Below are 20,514 nucleotides of genomic sequence, written 5' to 3'. Positions count from 1 at the left end.
TTGGCTTCAAATCCTTTAACCCGCCCTCATCGCTTCCCTACCTTTTTTGGTTTTTTGGTGTTAACTGTCCAATTATAAAACGATTTTCGAGAATACAAACTATTTCATTTTTGTGTATTCTAGTAACGATCAATTATCCTTGCATTTTTTCCTTTTCGAAAAAGGAAAAACGATCTGTTATTGTAGACTTTTCGGAAACGGCCGTCTAATCAGCTTTTCGCTCGTAAATTCTGTTGTCGGCGCCAGCGCTCTTTTTCAATTGCTGTCAACGTTGAAATGGGTAAGTCATTATGGAACACATTTATATGTTCACTGATTTCTGGATCTTTTGGTCGATTCAGATAACGTGTTGTATTTCAGTTCTCTAATAGTTATATTGAATTTGGAAACCTACTACCCCAAGACTTTTATTACAAAAACACACATTTACGTACAGTTCTCGTATCGCGAATGTATGTATGTGTATTATTTGCGTATTATACATCGCAAACGGAAACCTGCACAATTCACAAATCAATTATGCCTGCTTGAAAACAAAATTTCCTGAATAATTTACACAACATAAATATGAGAATAATAATTTTTGTTAATCTTCAGAATTTTCAAAAGTTCTTATGAAAACTTTTAATCATTTTATACAGTACTCTTTTACTACAAAAAACCAAACACAAACTCGGCATTGCTCGTTATTATTTAATGTCAGGTGCTAGGTAATAAACATCCGCGCATATATTCTATAGCGATGCATATTTAAAAAAGATGTTCTTCTGCAGAACGTTTGTTTAAGTTCAAAGAGCACCTCTCTCTTGTATCCCATAAAAAGTCTGGCTCTTCGTTGTGTCTTTAGCAAATCTCTTTTATTTTCTCGAACACATCTCTCGCGTTTCTTTTCTATCTCCCATTTTTGGTTTGACAGTTTGCGTGTCATTTTTTGCGCCTCTTTTCGACACGAGTGAGATATATGGCGAGGAGAAACACAAAAAACGGTGAGACAACTGTCTTGTTGTTTGTCGCACGCTCCTCCACCATAAGCCGAAGCTGCTCCGCGAGCCCTGAGCGTCCCGCGCGGAATGGAATCTCCAACTTCGTCGTCTTTTCTCTTGTTTTCTCATCTAGTTTGACACTTTTTTGTTCGATTTCTTTCCTTCTCTCGAAACAATAGGTCAGATTGGAACAGAGAAAATGGAAGAGCATGCCAACTGTCCAATCTCTCTTCGGTCATTTTTTCGTCACCTTCCTTGAGTGCTCGTCGAGCCGCCGCTCAAGAGTTTTGTCTCCTTTGGCTTTTGTGTATTTGTATTTTCCTCCAAACCACTCAAATCGTCCACCGGTCATCTCATCACTATTTTGGAATAGATCCCATTCTTCCATTGATTTGATTTTAATTATTAGCTCTGTGATTTTTCCGATGTATGCACATGTATTTTCGTTGAATAGTAATTAGATATGTAATAATGCAGGACAACAATTCAATCTCATTTTTCGCATAACTTCCCTAACTCTCCAGTATTTTTGAAAACTATAATGATTATTTTAAGATGGATGACTCCTGTAGTTAGTGTTTGGAAACAAGGGTTGAAGATTATTGAAGACATTATTCGTCCACGATCTGAATATTTATTTGTTTTTCACAACTTTTACGAGCCAGGAAACATATAAATATCTGGAGAGTCCTCAGAAATTCATTGTAAAATGATCTTCTAGTGGTTATGAAACATATACTGCAAATTTCTGTGTAAGCTCTTTTTGTACAAGTTTTCGATTCCTGTGACTTTCAGAATTCGAAACCCCGATGGTTGAAGCGGGCACCACAATAGGCCTCGGCGGTCTGTATGTTAAACCGGGTGTCGAGCCGACACAACTACCATCTCCGCCAGCTCCCAAACTTCTCGGACCATTCGAACCACTTGTCAGGTAACATTTGTGTCTCTTCGGGGAGGATAATTTAAATACGTTTTTAGATTCTCTGGACTAGATTGTCATAAATTACGAAAAGAAAGCATACGATCAGTAAAAGGAATACTAACCGGAGGTGTAGCAGTAATCATTCTTATTATCTCTATCATCAAAATTATTGTATTAATGCAAATTGAAGATAAAGTAAGTAACATTCAGAATATAAAGCATGCGAATAATTTGTTTTCAGTCATTTTCAATTGGTTGGGCAGAATCAACAGTCTATGCTTTCATGGCAGTGCAAGCATTTTTCAGTGCAATTTCAGTAATGTGCTGGACTCGTGAAGGATTTGTGTCCCAGTTTGAAGACACACTTGCTCGATTAAGAACAATGAGATTATCGACAAGTCAAAGCATTGATGACTATACGACTTATCACAGAAAAGCTGCAATAATGATTATTCCAATATTTGTCGTATCTTTAAGCACTTCATTTTATTCTTCTGTTACCAATCGGTACATGTTGAATGATTCTACGTAAGTTTGAATGTGTTTTATTTCAAAAATGGTATTAGGTTTTTGTATACATTGGAAAACATCTGACTGGGCATGTAAATATTTGTTTATTGACCTGTTCAATGAGGAAGGGGTCTAATGAGAAAAGGCTATTTTAGGTTAAAAGTGGAGTATCGTCAGCGGGAAAATTATTTGATACTACTGAAAATTACCACATATCATAAGAAACCTTTTAAAGAAAATTTTCGAAAATATTTCGTTTTACAGTCTACTGTTTTACAGTGTTGAAAGTGGTGAAAACTCAGTTTTAACCTATCATAATTTTGGAAGTCCATCAGGTTGTAAGCCGTTCTTTATCAAAATTCCATCAAATACACACCTATAATATATTGTTCCTAACTCTATACAACTTCAGCACATTCTATTCTGATTCCGTGGTCCATCAGCTAGCACCATTCATTGACTTTATCGGATGTATTGCCTCTGCACTTGCAGTTGTTATTTATGTCACAGTAAATACAGCTTTGAATCGAGAAATCAAACATTTCAATAAAGAACTAACAAATAGTGCAAGATTTCAACAACTTACGGTATTGATTCTTATCATTTTATTGTAGTAAATCCAAATTTCAGCTGCCTCAAGTGTTAAATAACTACAGTAAACGGCACTCGGATCTAATTCAACTCACCAGATTTGTGAACCAACAAATGAGCAAATACGGTTCACTTGTACCATTATTTACTTTAATTTCATTTGTAAATGCTGCATATATTGTTGGAAGTTTCAAATCTGTTATGGATCCAGCTATATATGTTCTTCTCAATGGATGGACTATTGTTTGTATGGGAATTACTGTTGCTGGATTATCGCCACCAGCAAAAGTTCAGAGTAATGTAAGTTCTTGCAAATTATTCAAAGATGTAAAACTAAATAAGACATTTGTAGATCCAGGAAACCGCTGAAATTTTAATGCATGACGATGTACTGCAAACATGTGGAGATGATCAGGTAGGTATTTCATAACCCTTGTGGGGGATGTTTTGTGGTTTTTGATTATTTGGCTTTCTCTCGAGTGTTGAAAACTTTAACATACATATGTCACATAAAATGTGTAATGCTCAGAATGCCAAAGATGACTCCACCCATAAATTGACTCTTTTCAGTTTTTGCAAAAAATTGTGATTGTTCATTGCAACTTTGCTGATCTTTCTTTATATATTTCCCCTAAAATATTAAACTGAGCCAGCCATGTTGTTAATCACCCATTATTTGTAAACTTCAAAGTATTCATTGATAATTTTTTCGGCAAAAAGTACTGGCAAAATGCCAAATTTGAAAATAATTTGAGCTTTTTAATAAATCGATAGCAGTTTCGCATGTTTAAACTCGATTGAAACATATTCAGAAAATTATATTAAGACAAAAAAGGTTTGTCGACTTCTAAATTTACGATAGATGAAAACTGAAAAATTGTCACTCTTTAACAATTTTTGTTACAGTACTCTTTGTTGGAAATTCTTGTTTTCAAGTGATAATCGAGTTCTGTTGAAGTTAAAAAACTCACACAAACTAAATCTAATCATTCAAAAAACATTTTCAGATGCATCACACCTATCGTGTAACTCTAGACCGTTGTCTTCATAGCAATTCAAAAATGGCTTTCCTAAATGCCTTCCATGTCGACTCGAATTGTTTCAATCGAATCATTTTCTTTGTTCCAAATATTTCCGCAGCCATGATCCTCTACAGATTATCTCATCCAAACTTGTGAACCTTTTCCACTTTTGTATTTGTATTTTAATGTGTTTCTGAAAACCCAAAAATATCCATTTTGGTATGAAGAATGGACAAAATAAAAACGAAAAAAAACATGTGTTTCTGTTATGTATTTCCGGTACAGTACAATAATATTAGGTACAATTTGGACATTTTCACTTTCACTTTGAAATTATGAAATCTAGTTTTATGATCATCCCATAAAATTGAAAAATCCCTCACTTTTTGGAGGTATACTTGTTTATTATTTATTATTCACTATTGAATATTCAAATGCATAGATTTCTACTTTTTTCAATTCTTTTTCTTCTAATTATATCAGAAGTTTTCTCTCAAACAATCCCTCCAAGGGAGTCAGAAGTAATTGAAATGAGTGGAGATGCAAAAAGTGTAGTTGATTTGCTTCAACAAATATTAGAAGCCAGTCGGGCACAAAACATTAATCAGCAATTTCGAGGTAAGTGTACTTTTCCGAATTCTTATCAACAAAGTTCTCTTCCAGTCCGAACTGTCGACGGAAACATTATCTTGGAATCTGTCGACTATAAACCTGGAGCACTTGAACATTTGAATTCATGAATTGATAAACTGTACAATTTGTTTATTATTGATGAACTGGCTCAAAAATGAAATTAAAAAAAAACACCATTATTGGCAATACTTCTGAACGAATCTTCTGTGATTTGCGGCAGGGCTTTGATCTTCATCTTCATTCATTTCTATAGTTGTTGGTTGTGCTTGTAGCCATTTGGAATTTTCGGAATTTTGAAGTTTGCTGATAACATCGATGAATTTGAATGAGTCAGATGAGCTGAAAATAAATGAAATTTTTTAAAGTGGCAATATAGATTTCTAGTTGGCTTTCCACAAAACTAATATTAAATACTCACCATTCGGTATTGATGTCCTCTCTCTCAAAATCATCCTCGTTGTCTTCACCATCATCTCGGAATCTTGCTGGAACTGGAGGGCGTGGTAGGTGTGTTGAAGAGCTTTCTTCATCGGAATGAAGTAACCATTTACTAGCTGGCTCGTTGTGAATAGTTTCAATTCTATCACGGAATGCCTTGTCGGCGTTGGCAGTATACTTCAAGCACATTGCCACTTCATTTAGAAGTTCAAATGAACTTGCATTGCTCTCCGAGCTTTCACTTTTCGATTCTCCGCTTACAAAAGACGATAAGTCGACGTTGAGAGCAGCATTTCCATCTGGTAGACGGCTCAGCCAACTCTTCACAGTATCAACTTCGTGTGGAGTTTCAGGAGATGTGTCAGTTTTGCTCTTCTTGGTCAAAAGCCACATGTTGTCGTCGTCATATGATTCCATATCAAGAGGCAAAGTACGTCCGACCTTCTTCATTGGAAGTCGTTGACAATTTTGTGAAATTCGAATTTCTCCCATCTTGAGAATACGTTCGTGCATAGCTCTGATGTCTGAGATCGGAAGATCCAGCTCAAGACGTACGTCATCATCCACATTCAGAATAGAATTGCCAGCAGGGAGCCCAAGATTACAAGCGGCTGAAATGAAGAGAAATGTGAAAAATAATTGAAAGCAAATAAATTTCGTCACTCACCAAGTTCTTCGGCAACAATATCCATCTGGTTCACGAGTTTTCCTTCTTTTTTATAGAATGCTCTATCTAGATCTCCAATAAGTTGTCTTTCGCGTTCTCTAAGTGATACAATCATTGCAGCGATTGCTTGACGAATATCTTGTTGAGCTTTATATCGATTCAGTCTCAAATTGTTTTGCACTTCATTCAGCTTTACACTCTGAACTTCCAAAAGCTTTACGAGTTGCTCGGATTGTGGAACTGGCATTGTGAGATGGCTTACTCCGCTGAAATGAAAATAAAAATTAACTTTAAAAAAAAAAATCACGGATGAATAAAAATGGAAGATGAATGGTTAAAGAACTGTACAAGATTAAAGTTAATAGGCGGTTAGTATTTGGTGGCGCCAGTTTCAATGAATGCAAAAGGCGATAGGGCGGCGCGACGTTGCATCTGTTACACCTTTGTGTTGGCAGAGAATAGGAGGAAAATTGATCGTCATATCAGTCATATTACCTATGATAACGAATACGTATGCGGTTTGTAGGCAAAAAAGTAACTGAAAAAGTGTCAAAATTCACGTATGAAAAACAAAGATCTACCATTATTCTAAATGCTCTTTGTATTCATGAGCTCCCAGGAACATACGTGGGAGAGCCGAAATCGATTTTGAGCAGGGCGCATAAAATAAGAGGGGAAAGAATGAGAAATGAGGAGAAAGAAAACGCAGAGCACATGGCTCCACCCCCACTCGTGTTATTTTTGCATAATTTGTTTTCTCCCATTGTTGTTTTTTTTTCTTCGCGAATCGTATAGTGATAAGAAACAAAAATGTTATGGAATTTAATGAAAACAAGTTTTGAAATTTGAATTTTTGTCTGAAGAAAAATATTACCCAGACGCGAAATTATGCGACTTTTGGACAAAACTACGGTCCAAGGTCTTGACACGACACAATTTTATTATAACAAAAAGGTGTGCTCCTTTAAAGAGAACTGTAATTTCAAACTCATTTTTTGCGTTATTCTTATCGAATAAATACAATTTTATTGAAAAACTATGCAAAATCGATGAAAATTAAGTGGAAAAAAAAATTTGAAATTACAGTACTCTTTAAAGGTGCACACAATTTTTATTTAACAAAAATGTGTCGTTTCGAGACCGTGTACCGTATTTTTAGCGAAAAAAACGCAAAATTAATAAAAGAGAGCAAAATATTCGTTCGTTGCCGAATGATATAAAGAATACAAAAAGAGAACAAGGTTATAAAGATAAAAAGGACAATCTAAAGTGTAACACCCATTGAGGTGGTCTGACTTGAATAAGAAGAACATGTGAATGGTTTGGGATCTCTGTGTTAAAATTGAAAATTGATAGATAAACCTGTTTTTTGATGGGTGAGGTGATAGGTTCGAAGGTTGGTCGTAAATTTTAAAGTTTTTTTCATTTCTTCTCTTAGGATTTTCATTTTTATATGGCTTGGAATTGATCATATTATAATGTTCAGCTCGATCTGAAGCATAAAGTTTTTTAAGGTGAATTTTATGCCTTTCTTTACTTTTGTTAAAACTGTTTTAAATAATTTTTCAAAATAAACATTTTAAAAGAAACTACCATAAACTTTTTTGCTCATCGAGACCTATCTGAATAACTCTGTGCGCCTTTAAGAAAGTATGCCAAAATCGTTGAAACTATAATGCAATAACTACAAAAAAAATTAAAATTCTCTTGAGAATTCTCGCACAAGTTTTGAAATGTCAACACTTACACACCCTAAAGCTGTAAATATAACAAAATTTTGAATTCTTGAAAAAAATACAAACTCGGAATTTCAGCTATTTATTCAAAGTGGAGCCACTAAACAAGGTCTTGAAAAGTGGTTTTTGACAGTCCATTGACACTTTTGGTTTCAGTTCTTTATCGGCACAAAGATAAGAAACAAAAAAGACAAAGAGCCTATAATAAAACAAGAAGTGGACACACAACTAAAAGTTTGATAAGTTTTTTTCTCTATTTGGATATTTATACTTCTAATCCAGTCTTTTGTTCAGCCGGAACTATTCAGTTGTGCATGTTGTTTGTGATTTTCTGGACAAACGTATTTATTTTACATGTGAGAATGGAGGAAGGATTCCGGGGGCGAATGATAAGAAACAAGCTCTGGTTCCCTGTATAAGGGCTAAATAAAGTTGGGATGCAATTAAAATAAAAGAGAGAGAGAGAGAGATATGATATCATATCTTTTTCAGTATGGAATTGAAAGATACGGTATTGAACTAAATATGTGTGCCTGGCAGAAAACATCGGTGCACAGCACCAAAATGAGTAGGGAGAGCATTAGAAAATGGTTAACGAAAAATCGGGAAATTTCTAAACGTGAGGAAGCACAAGGCCGGCGACAAGGGTGACAAGTGGATTAGGGAAGCTAACTGATGGATGATCTCCTGAACATCCTCCCATGTCGATATGAGAATACTTCAATGGGTGAGAACTGTTTGTGCCATGTTCGTCAATGCGGCTAGCCTGAAAAATTGTTTCAAATTTTATTCCAGAGACAGAAAATTGATCAATGAAATTGTTAGTTTATAATTTAAGGACGAAAATTCATATTTCATATTTTTTGGCTTTCTGAGTAATTTTTAAATTTTACTTAAACGACAAATTTCATAATTGAGAACGTACCATTTGCAAGAATGCAGCTGGCGTCTGATGACCTCTGAGGGTAGCAACTGATGGCTTTGTATTTCCCTGCCGAAGATCAGCCTGTTCACATTCGGCCATATGGAAAGCGAAATCCTCTGGATGAAGTCTGCTGATCTCAATTGGTTGTCCAAATTCATCTCCGACATTCTGCACACGACGAGCCCATCCACTTGCTTTAGCTGGACCATTATCCATAATAGCTGCGTAATATCCGTATGAAAGAACTTCGTGTCCGGTCAATGTGGCAACAGTGAACAAATGCGGATTTTTAGCATTCAAAGCTTCTTCCTTGGCAAGAGTGAGGGGGTCAAGCATTGTAAGTCTTCCTTCAGCATCAGTGTTATAAATGTGAATTCTCTTTCCACTTCTGGAAGTGATAACCTCATCACAAGTATAAGCATGAGATCCAATACTGTTGCGAACCATGCACATGTACCCGACAGCCTTAATGTTCTTTGGTTTCAGAACATCGATAGCCTTGAAGAATCCACCGACAACTGCAGATCCGTACTTGTCACGGCACATTCCGAACATGTGTCCTCCAGTCTTCAAGTCACAGCCTCCAGTATCAATGGTAACTCCCTTTCCAACAACGAAGAATGTATCCTGAGTCTCTCCTTCACCAACATATTCCAATCGAATAAGACGAGCCTGATGCTCCTTGACACAATTGGCGGCTCTATTGACAGCAGCCATCAATGGGAAATCTTTCAAAATGACACTCTGATCGTCGACGACTGTTACTTTAATGTTTCCATTTGCAAATGCACCTTGGATATACTCAGCTACACGTGGTGGAGCCATGCGTTCTGGTCCAGCCTCTCCAACATCACGGCACACTGTGAACGAAGCATCGTAAGCTTCAACAAGCTTTTCCAAACGGGCAGATGTGTCACTGTTTCCGATCTGAAAAAATATATTAATTGAAATTTGTTCTACCAAAACTGAAAATTTCGAAACTTACAGCCAATAATCCCAATTGATTCAACTTCTGCTTGTTCTCCTCTTCACGAACATTGAGTGGAGTGTATACTGGGGTAAGAGCTCCGAGTGCGGCAACAAGTTCGGCATTTGGGAAGCGAGAATTTGGAAGTGTGATGAGAAGTGGAGATTTAACACCAGCAGAAAGAGCCCTGAAAATAGATAATAATTATAAACTGACATCATTAGATATGACAGTTATTCTAGACCAACGTTCAAACCGCACCTATGGTGTTATTCACGGAAATGACGCAGTTCGCCCCCACAATCAGTTATGCTGATCTATGCTTTCCTCCGCACGTTTTCTGATAACTGTCTTCCATAAAGTCTTATCATTTTTTCTCCAAGTACTACGAGAATTAATAAATTAGCGCGCTCTTAGAATTAAAATCATCTAAGCCAATTGTTCTATTATTTGCTTAAACGGTGTAGTCATTTAATTAATACGCTTCAAAATGATGTTGGATGCACATTAGTACTAACATAGAAATTCCCTTCCGAGCAGCAGCCTGGTAACGACGGACATCATCATAGTCACGTGACACATTTCCAGTTCCTGATAGAATCAGTCGTCCAGATGGAACGACAGATGAGTCGACTTGAACGAGAGACGTTGAGTTGAACGCACCAGAGTGTAGCTGAAAAGGAAGATTAGGGTATTATTAGAGATTATTGAGAAAAGGGCGAACCTTTAAGAAATTGTTAACGGCTGGAGCGATTGCGGAGACCTGTTGGATCGCTCCGAACTGTTGAACATTGTCCTGACTTCCGACGAGCACGACAGCATCAAAAGCGGCGTCGGCGATTGATGTCGCGCGGACTATTTTTGTAGATAGGAGGGATTGAAGTGACATTGAAAAGGAAATATACCCTGAAAGCGATATAAATAAAATGAGAAATATGAAGGCGGGAAGAAGGAGGATATATAAGAAATTGAGTTTCAAGGTTTGAAGAGAAGTGGTTATGAAGTTTGTAGGAGCAAAAGAGATGGCAGGCTAGTTCTTTTCGATAAAGCCATAAATAGAAAATACTGCGCTCATTGAACGAAAAGAGTTCAATTCAGTCATGTGCACGCAATTCTGGAATAAAAATCATTAAATGAAAAACGATGTGCGTCTTTAATTAACGCTTATCAGTAGCATATGTTGAAACAAGGAAAAGGAGGGACACATCTGCGATGTCATCTACTCTCTCAGCTGGCTGACTGACAGGCTGATAAACGCCGTCAAGTCGGCTGTCTGCTAATTTGATTTATAATTTATTGCGTGTTTGTACAAGCATGGGAGAGCACTGAAATCACCGGCAGACACTGAAACTTTTGGAGCGACTAGTCGCTATAAATGATAGAAAGTGGGCGGAGATTCGGAGAAAATGAAATTGACGTAGGTTTCCTGATGGCGCCAAATTTCGAGACTTTTCCAGAGGAAATTAGAGAAATATGTGACTTATAATTAGATTTCAAGGAAAACCTGAGCACACGTCATGAAAATAATGATATTAGAACTTATTTAAATAAACGTCGAGGTCGATGTCGAAATTTTTATTTTGCGGAAGAATCAGAGAATGGTCTCACAGTAAAATGATCAGAAATTTGAGCGCAAAAAGATTGCAAAGCATACAAAATTGACAAAAAAACCTATTCTGTAACAATGCGTTCTTTTGTAATTATAGAAACGGATACATTGAATTTTGTTCTTTTGATAGAAACGGAAACAATTAATTTTCGCGAACGTTTCGCAGCAAACATCACATGACAACAAATCGATTTCCATTTTCCGCTTAGAAATCTCGAAAAAAGCAGTATTGGTCGAGTGAGTTTTCGGGCTGTCTATTGATAAACACTGACCCGTTTATACACATTTTAGCGGAAGACTGGTTGACGTTCTGGTCTTTTTCTATAAAATGAGTATGGGAAAAAATTCCGCAAATTTTTTGAATTAGAAATGGGAATATGAAAGTTCGAAACTATAAATTTTCGAGCGCTTTGCATCATTCGACACCATAGGGCATGTTGGTTCAGGCCGGAGGCGATTAGGTCGTCAGTTTTCAGAGAAATGTGTTATCAGGTGTAAGACATACACACAAATATTCACACTTACACGCGGGGCTGTGCAGAACTTGATTTGCGAGCCAAAAAATGTTGTCATCACGGAATTTCCCACCTTTATCGCGTTTTCGAAGGTGTACTATTTTGTGACTGACATTCCAGAAGCATTATTGTGATCAAACGATCAAAAATAGAAGGAATTTAATATATACGAGGAGAAAAATCATTAAAAGATATGGAAAAAAAGGAAAAGTGCTGACTAAATAGTGAGAGCTAAAAAAATTATCGAAGAATTTTGAGCAAGGGTACTGTAGATTTTAAAGGCGCAGATGCGACCAAAGTGATGGGCATCGGCACGAGAAGTACAGTCACTGGTTTTTAAAATTCTTTTGAATCATTTTCGAATATATTTTTCTTTGTCTCTTTCAATGTTTTTCATTAAATACCAGATCATTTCTAGACATTCTGAAAAACTAAATGTAAACTGAAGCTCTAGTAATTTGATAAAACATTATTATGTTTCAGTTCTATCGCATTTCACTATTTTCGGTAAGATTTATATAAATTCATTGAGAAACCAGAGAAACTAGGAAAAACAAAGCCAAAATAAACGAGAATGAGTCTATTCTCATCTTTTAAAGTGAGTGAAAGAGAGACGAGACGCAGAGAAACTGCAATCGATGCGTCAGTAGTGACAATCTTGCCCCTTTTTCTATTAAATGTGTTCAAATTCGATTTCCACGTAACCCGACCGGTTTTCCAGCGTTTCAATTTTACGGAGAGATTATTTTATAAATTTCGATCACTTTTAGGGATGGCATCGGTGTTGTCATCCTTCTTCCAACGGGATCCGAAGTCCCAATTCCCATATGACATTCCTGGAGCAGAAGAACACTTTTTCGATCGAGTTTCGATCGGAAATAGCTTTAAGAAAGTGAGTTTTTGCATTTTTAGCTGTTCAATGAATATTTTCAATAAATATTGTAGGCTGAACCCGGTGAACTCGCAACAATCTTCTGGGACAACCGAAGTTCAACGTTAAAACAACAAGCACAAAAGCTGAAAACCATGCGCCATCCTAACATTATCACTTATTTAGATAGTATTGAAGTGGGTTTTCGCAATTTGATGACTTCACACGAACGGATTTTTCAGCTAGAAGGAACTTTCTACCTCGTCACGGAAAAATGTAAACCACTGGAGCTGTATTTAAAGGAAGCCGGTCTCACTGAAAGCCAAAAAGAATTTGTTGTTTCCTGGGGAATGTTTCAGTTATTAGTATGTTTTTTAATAGTTGTAAACTTACAAATAATCTATTTTTGTTCAGAACGCTCTAAAATTTATGCACGAAGCTAAACTAAGTCACGAAAATCTGCGTAAAGGAGTATTTGTAACAGCCGGAGGAGATTGGAAAATTGGTGGACTTCATTTGGTCACTGGATTCACTAGTCCACAGACAGATTTAAATCAATTAGCAATTGTTTTATGGGAAGTTTTCAATGGATTCAATGACGCTATCACAAGACCACAGGCTCCAGGGAAGATACCACAACGGATACACGAATTATACAAAAAAATTGGAGCACAATCAGCTGCACGACTTGCAGTTTGTGATATTATTAAAGATAATCCAAAATTAATTTTGTTGTTTTTATTCAGTTTCAAAGATTTCAGAATATCGACTCACTGGGGGATACTTGAAGAATAAATTCGTGGATACTCTACTTTTCCTGGAAGAATTCGAACTGAAGGAAGCTAGCGAAAAACAATCGTTCTTCATGCATCTTCGAGAAAATATTGATATCTTCCCAGAAGACGTAGCAAAATATAAAATTCTTCCAAAACTTATTCTTACCTATGAATATGGAGATGCAGGACCGAATATTTTAATTCCTCTGTTCAAACTTGGACGTCTTCTTGATGAAGCAGAATATCAGAGAACAATTGTTCCATGTTTGTGCAAACTTTTTGGCAGTCCAGATAGAACTACAAGAGTCAAGTTGTTAGAAAGAATCGATGAATTTGCACCTCATTTGACTCCACAAATTTTGAACGACAAAATATTTGGGTTAGATTTTTTCTCTGAAATCTGAAATTCTTATTTAAATGTTTAATTTCAGAAATTTAACATCTGGTTTCTTGGACACAAATCCAGCAGTTCGCGAAAGTACAGTCAAAGCAATGGTTTCATTGGCAGAGAAACTCAACTACAATAATTTAAATGTCGAATTGATGAAGTATCTTGCCCGTTTACAAGGAGGAGATGAGCATGGAGGTATTCGAACCAACACTACCATTTGCCTCGGGAAGATCGGACACCTGATTGCACCTGCTAAACGACAAGGAATATTAATAAGCGCATTTACTAGAGCTCTGAAGGATCCGTTTGCACCATCAAGAATGGCTTCAGTTCTAGCGCTTTCTGCAACTCAACAGTTCTATCCACTCGTTGAAATTTCCAACCGAATTGTTCCGAGTCTCATTCCGTTGACTTGTGATCCTGAAAAACAAGTTAGAGATCAAGCATTCAAGGCTATTCGTGGATTCCTTGAAAAACTTGAAAAAGCATCTGAAAATCCAGCTTGCATTCCTGAACTCGAAGCTGGAGTTAAAGCCGGAGCAAGTTCTATTCTGGACCACGAGAAAGTTCCACAATGGGCAAGTTGGGCTCTCAAGTCATTATCTGGAAAGTTTTATAAGGGACCACCTCCAGCAGAAGTCAAACCAGGAGCGCCAGCTACTGCTGATACTTCCTCAAGACCAGTAACACCTAACCCAACGGCGGAGAAAGGTTTGTTCTGCAATTTTTTCAATAAGTTGTTAATATTTTTATTTTCAGAAAAATCAAGCACAGTTCTCAAACCAACCCCTGCTAAACCTGCAACAAATGATGGTTGGGGAGATTTAACAGATGGAGGAGATATGTTCGCAGTGAAGGATTCAAATGATTCTGCTATTGATGATTGGGCTGATATCAACACGAAGTCTAATGATGCTGATGACTGGGGAGTTGGTTGGGATACTCCAGTAAGAATTAAGGTTTTATTTACTTAAACCATATTGTCTTATTTCAGATAGCAACTGCCACATCATCTCCCATTCCTGGAGTCAAAAAGTCATCATCTAGTTCGTCTGCAGCCGCGAAGAAGCCAACAATTGGACGATTAAACTTAGGATCGAATCTGGCAGGATCATCTGCTCAGAAACAAACCAAAAAAGCTATTGATGACAATATTGATGCACTTCTCGGAATATCAGCACCTCCAGCTGCGGGATCTTCAGTCAAGCCGAATTCGCTGAATGCTCTCATGAACAATTCTTCCTCTTCTACAAATACTGGTAAATATTATTTCCTTAGCATATGTTTTATTTTCTCACGTAGAATTTAGTTATGAAACTTGTTTGATCTTTTTTTAATGTTATCTGAAAACATGTATATTTTCAGGATGGGGATTCGATGATCCTTTACCAACAACTAATAATTCATCAGCTAACAAAGGATGGGACGATGATGGATGGGGTGATAACAGTATGTCAAGCAATGTGCTTCAGCCAACTGCAGTACTCCAACCAACGAAAATGAAGGATGATAAAGGTACGGTCACCGTTGTTGGAGAATAACAATCCGCTTGCATTTTTCATTTTCCAGATGCTCGTCGAGCCGAGATGCAGGCTAGAAATGAAGCTCGTCGCAAAGAACAAATGGATCGCAAAAAATCTGCCGGAGCAATGAAATTGGCATCTGTAGAAAAGAAAATGGACGATTTTGCTGACTGGTAACAAGAAACTCGCTTCGTTTTGTAGTAGAGATCACCCTACTTGTATTTCACATTTTTGTAATTAAAACTGTTTTATTCGACCCCATTTGTATCAAATCCTAACAAGGGAAGTCTTTGAGGAGGTCCGTAGATTTGGGGTTCTCATGCTAAAATTCCTACAGAAGAGTGTTAGTTATGATCTCTCCAAAAAATTTAGCTGCCCCGGTCAAGTTTCAGCAAAGTTATGACGTTTTGAAATTTCAGTTAAAAACACCATTGAAATCCACTGTCTTACCATGCAATCCACGCAAATCTCAGCTTGCGTGACCACCGAAAATGTGACACCCACCACATTGAGTTGAAAAATGTCCTCGGTGGCCGAGTTGGGAGTGCGCGCGTCTGATAAGATTTAGGCTTTGGTTCGATTCCTTCTATTTTTGAAATATTTTTGTAAGTTGAATAAAGTTTTAAACAACCTATTCAAACATTTTTGCGCCTTTTTAAAGTGATTTTATTCTTATTCGGGAACCTAGAATCATTGTCCGCACTTTTTGGAAATTTTTATTTTTTTCATTTTTGCTCAAAATTTCTTGATCAACTCCAAGCAAAAAAATCAAAAAATTTCATTTTTCTAAACAATTATGAAATTGCTATGTTGTTGTTCAGAAATGTATGAAACGTACATTACACAAGTTTTAACTCTCTATTCGCAAGTAAACCGTCGAAATGATCTACATCTCACGAACTTTGTGCAAAATATTTAACCAACTTTGAAGTTGCATAACTTCGTTGAGATAAATTATTGTGAAAAATGATCAACTAACAAAATGTTTGTTGAATAACAGTGAACAAAGTTTTAGTTATAAACTTTTTGATACCTTCAGCCACCAAAAAGTTGTGACCGTTTTCCAAAACACAATGTTAATAGAAAAACTAGCCAAATGCCAACCTTGTTTTCTTCTTTGTAGCTGGAGGTATCAAAAAGTTTATAACTAAAACTTTGTTCACTGTTATTCAACAAACATTTTGTTAGTTGATCATTTTTCACAATAATTTATCTCAATGAAGTTATGCAACTTCAAAGTTGGTTAAATATTTTGCACAAAGTTCGTGAGATGTAGATCATTTCGACGGTTTACTTGCGAATAGAGAGTTAAAACTTGTGTAATGTACGTTTCATACATTTCTGAACAACAACATAGCAATTTCATAATTGTTTAGAAAAATGAAATTTTTTGATTTTTTTGCTTGGAGTTGATCAAGAAATTTTGAGCAAAAATGAAAAAAATAAAAATTTCCAAAAAGTGCGGACAATGATTCTAGGTTCCCGAATAAGAATAAAATCACTTTAAAAATGCGCAAAAATGTTTGAATGAGTTGTTTTACAACTTTATTCAACTTACAAAAATAGAAGGAATCGAACCAAAGCTTAAATCTTATCAGACGCGCGCACTCCCAACTCGGCCACCGAGGACATTTTTCAACTCAATGTTGTGGGTGTCACATTTTCGGTGGTCACGCAAGCTGAGATTTGCGTGGACTGCATGGTAAGACAGTGGATTTCAATGGTGTTTTTAACTGAATTTTCAAAACGTCATAACTTTGCTGAAACTTGACCGGGGCAGCTAAATTTTTTGGAGAGATCATAACTAACACTCTTCTGTAGGAATTTTAGCATGAGAACCCCAAATCTACGGACCCCCTCAAAGACTTCCCTTGTAAGTACATCAAACAATTTCCTGTGATTCTATCCATTAACGTATTCTATTCATGTTTTTCTTTCTTTTTCTCATTTCCTTCGCTTCCAAACAAAAATTGCTCGCATTTCATGTTCTTTCTTTTCAAAAAAATTATGATGGTTAAAATAAAACTTTAAAAAATGTACACTTGGTTTTACTATTGAATCGTCGGACCCATGCTGTGTTGCTGTGGTGCAAAAGGTAATTTTTGACACTAACAAAAGTTTAGGCAAGTAGGTAGGCATGAGATAGGCTCGTAGGCAAATATGGGAAGGTACGTAGGCAGACTTGAGGTATGTTTGAAAACAAAATTACACTTGATGTTCTTTTGGGACAAAAATGTGCAGCCCATACATGTTGGACTCATGCTGTGATTCGATGTATTGGAAAGGGATCACATCAATTACGAAACATCGAAACATGCATTTTGTAACTACTCCTGTTTCATCTCTTCTTCTTTCAGCTTTACTAAATGACCGAAATTCAACCACCAACACCCTCACTTCTTACGAAAATGTTCAAAACTCGGTTATTTGTAATTTTTCTGATATTAACTGGTAGGGTAATAGGAACATTCAAAAGTTCAAACTTCCAATTACAGTAATAATTCTATCTACAAATGTTTGCAATAGAACTACGTTACCAATGTAAGTCCAAACACCGATAATTATTTCAAGACACAATAAAAAAAGACATAAATATAGGTAGGCTTGAGGTAGGCACATAGACAGATAAGAGGTATGTAGAGGGGCAGGGAAGCGCTTGGTGCGTAGATAAAGTGGGAAGGTTTGAAGTAGGCATGAGGCGGAAGCGTACTACCGAATAGGTGTTTGTCTATTTAACCCAGAAATTTGGCCTTATTCTATAAAACTGTAGACATTTTCAAATGTTTCAGAACTTCAGAGTATTTCACCAATTCTAATAAAAACAAGAAATATCTTTCAAGCAGGCTCGCAGCAGGAATGAGATTAGGTATTTGAAAAAAATCATAAAATTTAAAGAAATAAGTTTCAGGAAATCACATTTTTGAAATGGCTGCTTTATTGGGAATGTCAAGGCAGCTACATCGTAAATCCTTGTTCTTTGTGGAAGATAAAACTTATTTGAATATGTTGAACAAAGTGAAAGAAGCTATTCCTGGATTGATAGATCAATTTGAAATTGTTTATGGAACGGTTTGTTTAAAAATAATATATAGTTGAATTTGAAAATTGTTAAGGTTCCACCACCAACACAATTCATCAACTTCAATTCACGATGTTGTGTCTACGTGGAACCAACGATTCTTGAAAATAATGAAGATCAGTATTTACATTTAGCTGGATACTATTATCAGGTTCTAATGACATTATTGCTATTATAAATCTAAAATTTAGTCTTGGAAGTATTTCCCTTCAATGCAACATGAACTAATCAAATATTTGAAGCCAAATGTAAAAAGTGAATTCGGAAAGTTGCCAAGATCAAAAAATAACTCCTACATGTTAGTTTCCGCTCAACTTTTTATCGTAGATTAAACACTTATTAGAATTTGTGCACACACACGAAGAGGAGACTTTGTATGGGGTGATTTTGCTGCATCGGATCCGACTTTTGTCAGACGGGCGGTTGAGTTTATTGAAAAGAAAAGTATATAATTTTTGAAAAAAATCATTTAAAAAACAACTGAAACATTTTTTAGAAGCCCTAGAAAATTTAAAATCTCGCATTGTCTTATTTGGAGATGATTTCAAGTTTATGAAATCCATTTTCAAATATTCGATTCTCCAAGGTTCAAACACAAGACACTTCATATCTCATAACTCTCCATCCGATGATTTGATTTATTCAAGAGATCACTGTGATACGGTTTTAATAAGTGGTATGAATTAAATATCAAATTGAAATTGTATACATATGATTCAGCTCCTCACTCAACATTTGGCTGGTGGATGGGATATTTCTCTAAAGGAAATGAGGTTTTCTATATGGATATAAGAGAAACCAATGATTTCAGTTTTGTCAGTAAATAGCCGTACATGAAACTATAACATGTAAAATTTCAGAGAATTGGAGAGCTGAGCCCATATGATTATTTTATGCCGAATTGGACACCACTAAAGTTTTCTTGTGATAATTTAACGATTGTTGAAAGTGTCAGATAGTTTTGAAAAGTTTTTTCTATCCGAAAGTTTAGCTTTACAAATCCCAGAACTTCACCGCATTTTCCACTTCAATGAATCGTTTACAATATGAAGCTTGACAGTTGTTATGACCATTAGAGTAGACTAAATTGACCTAATTTCTACTAACTTGTAATATAAAAAGGAAAACAGCTAGAAAGTATTCATAAAAATGAAATTCGTTCTACTTTTGGTATCACTTTTTGGAATTGCAAAATGTCGATTAATGTGTGGAATTGATCCAATTCTAACAAATTGGATGGAGATTTCGATCAAATTGGACTGTCCCGCCATTTTAGGTAAGTGATCAGCAAGAGTGAACCCTTGTAAGTGAGCAATATTTTCAGAACAACATCGAACTTGTTGCCTCGCCCATGGTTGGTGTTATGTATATAAAAAGGCAACAATGGAAGCATGTAATAATGAATATTGTCGTTGTGTTAGTGTTCTCGCAAATGAAGGTGTTTGTAAGGTACTATCAACTGAACTATCTTCAACTTTAAAACTAAGTTAATGTTTTCAGACTCATTCTGATAACTTCTGTATGAATGTGAGAAACATGGGACCAATGCTCTGGCCGACAATCAATGAAAATGGAATGGCTTTTTGAGTTTTTCTTGATAATGTTGGAAGTTATAACAATTCAATGTAATAAAATAATTTATTTGAAAATTGTATTAGTTTTGCAATAATAATAATTAGCCGATGTCATCTAAACTCGATTCCATCCTCCATTGTTTCCCCAGTGATTTTGCTGATAGTTGAATCCACTTTGCTGTCCGCTAATTTCTCCGTGATTCACATTATAACCACTGTGAAATCCTTCTTGATATCCTCCATGATATCCATTGTTATATCCGTGATGATCTCCGTGATAAACATCATGTCCTCCGTGATATCCATGAAATTGGTGGTCAAACTTCGGTCTGCGATGACGACGGTGATGATGTTCATTTGATTCGGAAGAAGAAGAACTCGAGTGAGAGGATACTTGATCTGGAGATTATATTTCAATTTTAGTATAAATTTAAATTAACAAAATCAGACATTCTTAGCTTCCAAATACCCAGATACCCATAGGCAAATACTTAGAAATATAGAATAAAAATATTGAAATATTGGCATTAATTCGTCAAAGATGCTGATTTCGAGAATATTCTTGATAAATGTTTCCAAAATTCTACTGAAGAACTGAAATATATAAAAACCACAATAGTTTTTTTATTGAAAATTTCATACAGGGATAGGAAGACTATGTTTTTGCAAACCCTAAAGTTGCGTTTCATTATTTTTCAACAGACTTACATGCCAATGCAAAAATAGCCAACAGGATGATAAGAATATTCATAGTTTAATTCCGAAATTAATCTATCAATTGA

At 35.9% G+C, this 20,514-nt stretch overlaps 8 protein-coding genes and 2 non-coding genes across 11 annotated transcripts; 6 read left to right on the top strand and 4 right to left on the bottom strand.

Moving 5' to 3' along the window:
* Positions 1 to 276: 276 nt before the first annotated feature.
* Positions 277 to 4,282, top strand: srr-1 (Serpentine Receptor, class R; the record flags this gene model as incomplete). 2 transcript variants are annotated; one of them, NM_001313070.6, is made up of 8 exons in its annotated part: positions 277 to 280; positions 1,779 to 1,914; positions 1,962 to 2,100; positions 2,147 to 2,433; positions 2,828 to 3,002; positions 3,046 to 3,306; positions 3,359 to 3,421; positions 4,014 to 4,184. In NM_001313070.6, 8 exons carry the CDS (start codon positions 277 to 279, stop codon positions 4,182 to 4,184), a joined length of 1,236 nt encoding a protein of 411 aa, NP_001299999.1. The 2 variants fall into 2 exon arrangements, with proteins under 2 accessions (NP_001299999.1, NP_001364593.1); NM_001377607.2 differs by lacking the exon at positions 277 to 280 and having other exon boundaries at positions 4,014 to 4,282.
* F42E8.3 lies at positions 1,187 to 1,323 on the bottom strand. Its single transcript, NR_069844.1, has one exon. It is a non-coding gene; the product is annotated as an Unclassified non-coding RNA F42E8.3 (non-coding RNA).
* Positions 4,283 to 4,451: 169 nt separating the features above from the next.
* On the top strand, positions 4,452 to 4,827 carry W07G4.8 (TonB-dependent receptor). Its single transcript, NM_001136441.4, has 2 exons — positions 4,452 to 4,646; positions 4,692 to 4,827. The coding sequence occupies exons 1-2, from the start codon at positions 4,463 to 4,465 to the stop codon at positions 4,766 to 4,768; spliced, it is 261 nt and encodes an 86-aa protein (NP_001129913.2). The 5' UTR covers positions 4,452 to 4,462; the 3' UTR covers positions 4,769 to 4,827.
* Positions 4,774 to 6,032, bottom strand: W07G4.5 (RILP-like protein 1). Its single transcript, NM_073860.7, has 3 exons — positions 5,767 to 6,032; positions 5,080 to 5,710; positions 4,774 to 5,000 (listed from the first exon to the last, which is right to left on the bottom strand). The coding sequence occupies exons 1-3, from the start codon at positions 6,011 to 6,013 to the stop codon at positions 4,838 to 4,840; spliced, it is 1,041 nt and encodes a 346-aa protein (NP_506261.2). The 5' UTR covers positions 6,014 to 6,032; the 3' UTR covers positions 4,774 to 4,837.
* A 1,538-nt stretch (positions 6,033 to 7,570) lies between these two features.
* lap-2 (Putative aminopeptidase W07G4.4) lies at positions 7,571 to 10,300 on the bottom strand. Its single transcript, NM_073859.7, has 5 exons — positions 10,119 to 10,300; positions 9,913 to 10,067; positions 9,413 to 9,581; positions 8,428 to 9,354; positions 7,571 to 8,268 (listed from the first exon to the last, which is right to left on the bottom strand). The coding sequence occupies exons 1-5, from the start codon at positions 10,281 to 10,283 to the stop codon at positions 8,116 to 8,118; spliced, it is 1,569 nt and encodes a 522-aa protein (NP_506260.1). The 5' UTR covers positions 10,284 to 10,300; the 3' UTR covers positions 7,571 to 8,115.
* A 287-nt stretch (positions 10,301 to 10,587) lies between these two features.
* W07G4.11 lies at positions 10,588 to 10,716 on the top strand. The gene has a single exon (NR_069843.1). It is a non-coding gene; the product is annotated as an Unclassified non-coding RNA W07G4.11 (non-coding RNA).
* Positions 10,717 to 12,290: 1,574 nt separating this feature from the next.
* On the top strand, positions 12,291 to 17,118 carry scyl-1 (Protein kinase domain-containing protein; the record flags this gene model as incomplete). Its single annotated transcript, NM_001380793.3, has 10 exons — positions 12,291 to 12,410; positions 12,464 to 12,586; positions 12,632 to 12,754; positions 12,804 to 13,101; positions 13,151 to 13,544; positions 13,597 to 14,267; positions 14,316 to 14,503; positions 14,551 to 14,815; positions 14,922 to 15,071; positions 15,126 to 17,118. The coding sequence occupies 10 exons, from the start codon at positions 12,291 to 12,293 to the stop codon at positions 15,254 to 15,256; spliced, it is 2,463 nt and encodes an 820-aa protein (NP_001366843.1). The 3' UTR covers positions 15,257 to 17,118.
* A 327-nt stretch (positions 17,119 to 17,445) lies between these two features.
* On the top strand, positions 17,446 to 19,117 carry W07G4.2 (L-Fucosyltransferase; the record flags this gene model as incomplete). Its single annotated transcript, NM_073857.5, has 10 exons — positions 17,446 to 17,530; positions 17,575 to 17,620; positions 17,869 to 17,945; positions 17,988 to 18,148; positions 18,193 to 18,309; positions 18,350 to 18,456; positions 18,502 to 18,602; positions 18,655 to 18,834; positions 18,879 to 18,973; positions 19,019 to 19,117. The coding sequence occupies 10 exons, from the start codon at positions 17,446 to 17,448 to the stop codon at positions 19,115 to 19,117; spliced, it is 1,068 nt and encodes a 355-aa protein (NP_506258.3).
* A 190-nt stretch (positions 19,118 to 19,307) lies between these two features.
* W07G4.7 (Secretory peptide) lies at positions 19,308 to 19,807 on the top strand (the record flags this gene model as incomplete). The annotated part of the gene is made up of 3 exons (NM_001129558.2): positions 19,308 to 19,434; positions 19,483 to 19,607; positions 19,659 to 19,807. The coding sequence occupies 3 exons, from the start codon at positions 19,308 to 19,310 to the stop codon at positions 19,743 to 19,745; spliced, it is 339 nt and encodes a 112-aa protein (NP_001123030.1). The 3' UTR covers positions 19,746 to 19,807.
* W07G4.1 (FIP (Fungus-Induced Protein) Related) lies at positions 19,791 to 20,489 on the bottom strand. The gene is made up of 2 exons (NM_073856.5): positions 20,441 to 20,489; positions 19,791 to 20,131 (listed from the first exon to the last, which is right to left on the bottom strand). The coding sequence occupies exons 1-2, from the start codon at positions 20,481 to 20,483 to the stop codon at positions 19,848 to 19,850; spliced, it is 327 nt and encodes a 108-aa protein (NP_506257.2). The 5' UTR covers positions 20,484 to 20,489; the 3' UTR covers positions 19,791 to 19,847.
* Positions 20,490 to 20,514: the final 25 nt, after the last annotated feature.

Source organism: Caenorhabditis elegans, chromosome V (assembly GCF_000002985.6).
Source record: "Caenorhabditis elegans chromosome V".
In the NCBI taxonomy this organism is placed as follows: Eukaryota; Metazoa; Nematoda; class Chromadorea; order Rhabditida; family Rhabditidae; genus Caenorhabditis; species Caenorhabditis elegans.
The sequence above is the reverse complement of the archived record's forward strand: the minus strand, read 5'-3'. Positions and strand labels throughout refer to the sequence as shown.